This window comes from Pteropus vampyrus, unplaced genomic scaffold (genome assembly GCF_000151845.1).
Source record: "Pteropus vampyrus isolate Shadow unplaced genomic scaffold, Pvam_2.0 Scaffold300, whole genome shotgun sequence".
Taxonomy (NCBI): Eukaryota; Metazoa; Chordata; class Mammalia; order Chiroptera; family Pteropodidae; genus Pteropus; species Pteropus vampyrus.
The window spans coordinates 665,013-668,196 of record NW_011889081.1 but is presented as its reverse complement, the minus strand read 5'-3'; the positions used below and the strand labels follow the sequence as shown (position 1 = coordinate 668,196).

The 3,184-nt window shown below is 53.5% G+C and overlaps 1 protein-coding gene across 1 annotated transcript in view; it reads left to right on the top strand.

Annotated features, from left to right (window-relative positions):
* SEC14L5 (SEC14 like lipid binding 5) overlaps positions 1–3,184 on the top strand; it is a 46,407-nt gene that overhangs the window by 37,895 nt on the left and 5,328 nt on the right. Inside the window, 3 exon segments of the mRNA XM_011376614.2 lie at positions 59–259; positions 643–870; positions 1,995–2,155. Coding sequence (XP_011374916.1) covers positions 59–259; positions 643–870; positions 1,995–2,155 — 590 coding nt within the window.

The window sequence follows — 3,184 nt, the reverse complement described above, 5'->3', positions numbered from 1 at the left end:
CTGCTGCCCAGCTCACCAAGGGGTAGCTTTTAAAGATGTGGTTTCAGGGGTCACAGAGCACTCTTCTATAGGTCACCCAGGCTTTGCTGGGCCCCAACATGCCACCTTTTTCTTTGTTCCCCAGTGTAATGTCCCTGAAGGAGGGCTGGTCCCCAAGTCCCTCTATCTAACGGAAGAGGAGCAGCAGCAATCTGACCAGTTGTGCCAGTGGAGAGAGACTTACCAGTCGGCCAGCGTGCTCCGAGGGGCCCCCCATGAGGTGCTGGGGCCTGGCCTGGGAGGGCCCACTGGGCTGGGGTATCATTATAGGTCAGGGTCCCCCAGAGCAGAGCCTGAAATGAAGGTTCTCATGCCAGTGATTTGCTGAGGGCACACTCTCAGGACAAACCTGTAAGGAGGGGTGGGGGCAGGATGGACGTGGGCAAGAATCTCAGGGGCCATTTCAGCCACAGTCTAGCCCAGCCTGACCCTCGGGGAGCACTGGATGTGCAGAGCTCTACGGAGTGGCCCTACTGGCCTTTTGTACCTTTGCGTTAGTCAGTCAGTGGCTGCGAGTCAGCCCCCACAGCAGGTTGGGGTCTCCCAGACATTTCAGACGGAGGGTGGGGGGGTTCCATTCTCAGACCTCTCCCGCCCACGCAGGTCACTGTGGAGATTCTGGAGGGGGAATCAGTCATCACCTGGGACTTCGACATCCTGCGAGGAGATGTGGTATTCAGCCTGTACCACACCAAGCAGGCGCCCAGGCTGGGCTCTGGGGAGCCTGGGGCCAGGGCCGGCAGGCAGCTGACGGACAGAGGCTGGGCCTCGGGCACAGACTACAGCTGCGTGGAGGCCCCCCTCGTCTGCCGGGAAGGGGAGAGCATTCAGGTTTGAATTCCTTGCTTCATTTATTCACTCATCATGCAGGACTGGGTGCCCACTGCATGCCAGGATTCTGGGGGACACAGCAGTGGACAAATAGGACCTGGTCCTCAGCCTTAGAGACCCTGCAGGACAGTGCGGGAGAAAGACAGATCCTGGCATATCCAGGATGAATAACTTAGGACACCAACCTCAGAATCCCCTGGGACTTGTGTCAAAGATGCAGGTTTCCAGGGCTCATGCCCAGCAGGCTGACTCAGAACCTCTGGCTGTGGGGCCTGGAACCTGTGATGCTCGCCCTCTTCCGGTGGTTTCTGATACACAGTCAAGTTCCAGAACTGGCATGGCACAGAAACTGTAGGTCTGGGAACAGAATGCGGACGTGACACTGAACATGAGCTACCCTTGTTGACCCTCATGTCCACCATGAGGCCAGTGCTTGCTGGTTGACCATCACCAGCCCCTGAACACAAACACACACACTCACACATACATACATGCACCTATACTCATACATGCTCTCACACATGCATATTCACACATACACACGCAAGCACACAATGCACTCATGCATATATGCGTTCACACATACATGCTCACATGCACACTCACATTCATATATGCACACGCACACTCACACATGCAAGCATTGGCGAGCACTGCAGATCTTACTGCAGGTTCTATGGGGAGTCTAGCACACCAGCATCCCCTGGGGTCCCACTGAACATGCAGCCCTTCCTTGAAGATATCCTTCTTTTAACAGCTAATACTCCTTTTCTTGTTCTCTCTCTGGGTTCTTAACAATCTCTAACCACCTGCAAGCTCCCCCTCCCAAATCCTTCTCAGGTACTCCTCAGTATGCGAAGCCTGGTCAGCAGAACAAAAGCCCAACAAATCCAGATGGCTGACTAAACCACACCCCTGCTGTCCTGCAGCCGCACCCCCCAAGACCTTGACCCCTCCCTCAGATTCAGAGGGAGGCTCTCGGCTGCCAGGGATTTGGGGGTGACAGTGGAGAGAGCAAGGATGGCTTTGGAAAGCTCTTAGAGGAGGGACTTGCTGGTGGGCTGGTTTAGAAGGGGGCATTGTCCTCAGGAGGACCAGAGAGTCAGGTGTGGCTGCTGTTTTAGGGCTCCCACGTGACCCGATGGCCTGGCATCTACCTGCTCCAGTGGCAGATGCATGCCCCACCTGGCAATGTGGTGGAGGACGTCCTGACAGCCTTGCACAGCCCCGGCCCCAGGTGCAAACTCCTTTACTACTACGAGGTGCTGGCGTCTGAGGACTTCAGGTAGGAGGGGCTGGGAGAGGGAGCCTGGGCAGGAAGGGCCCCCAATGCCTCCCCAGGCCAGGCTGGGCTGAGAGCGTTGCATTCACTTTCCCTTCTTGCCTCTGAACTTCTCCTGGGGTAGGACACTGGAATCGTTAAATATTTCCAGTGTTTCAGCATCTTAGCACGACATATCAGACACTATGTCTAAACTCCGCCTCAGTTGCAGAACCTTCCCCTCAAATTAAACCCTGGACAGAAGCCCAACATACCAGATCTACTGGTGGGGGGAGTCTGAGGCCCTCCTATTTGGACCTCCCCTTCACTCTTAGAATTCCATAAAACAGAGTTTGGACTGTTGTAGAACAGTCTAGAATAGTGCCTCACAGACACTTTCTCCAAGTGATGTTTTCAGAGAGACAGAGAAATATAGTGGTTAAGACCTCCAGCACTTCCCTGATTGCTGTGTGACCTGGGGCAAGTCACTTCACCTCTCTGAGCCTCAGACTTCCTCTCTTAAATGGGGACCACTGGAGCCCCAGTGTTGTGGGGTTTTCACGAGGATGAAATGGTTGGGGCAAGCCTGCCTTTCACCTGGGCATAGAGTAAGTGCTCAATAGCAGAAACGAAGCACAGGGTGAGGAGATGGAACACGTTTGTTACAGTCTTGCGTTTTAGCTTTTAAAAATTAATGTGATTTTGCATTCTGCTTCGTGAAGTATCTGTTAATTTTTGTCTAAAAATAATGCTTTAGAGGCAGGTCCAAGATGGAGGTGTAGGAGGATGCTGAACTCGCTCTCTCCAGCAAACACACTGGAGAATCGCCTACGTTTAGCAATTCTTCCTGAGAGACAACTGAGGCCTCTGCACACTGAAAGGGAGATGTGTGTGTGTGTGTGTGTGTGTGTGTGTGTGTAAGAGAGAGAGAGAGAAAGAGAGAGAGAGAGAGAGAGATACAGAGACAGAGACAGAGACAGAGAGACAAAGAGACATTGCATAGAGATGGCTGGGGAATTATGAAACTCTCCGGGATCTGAGGGAACTTTTTGG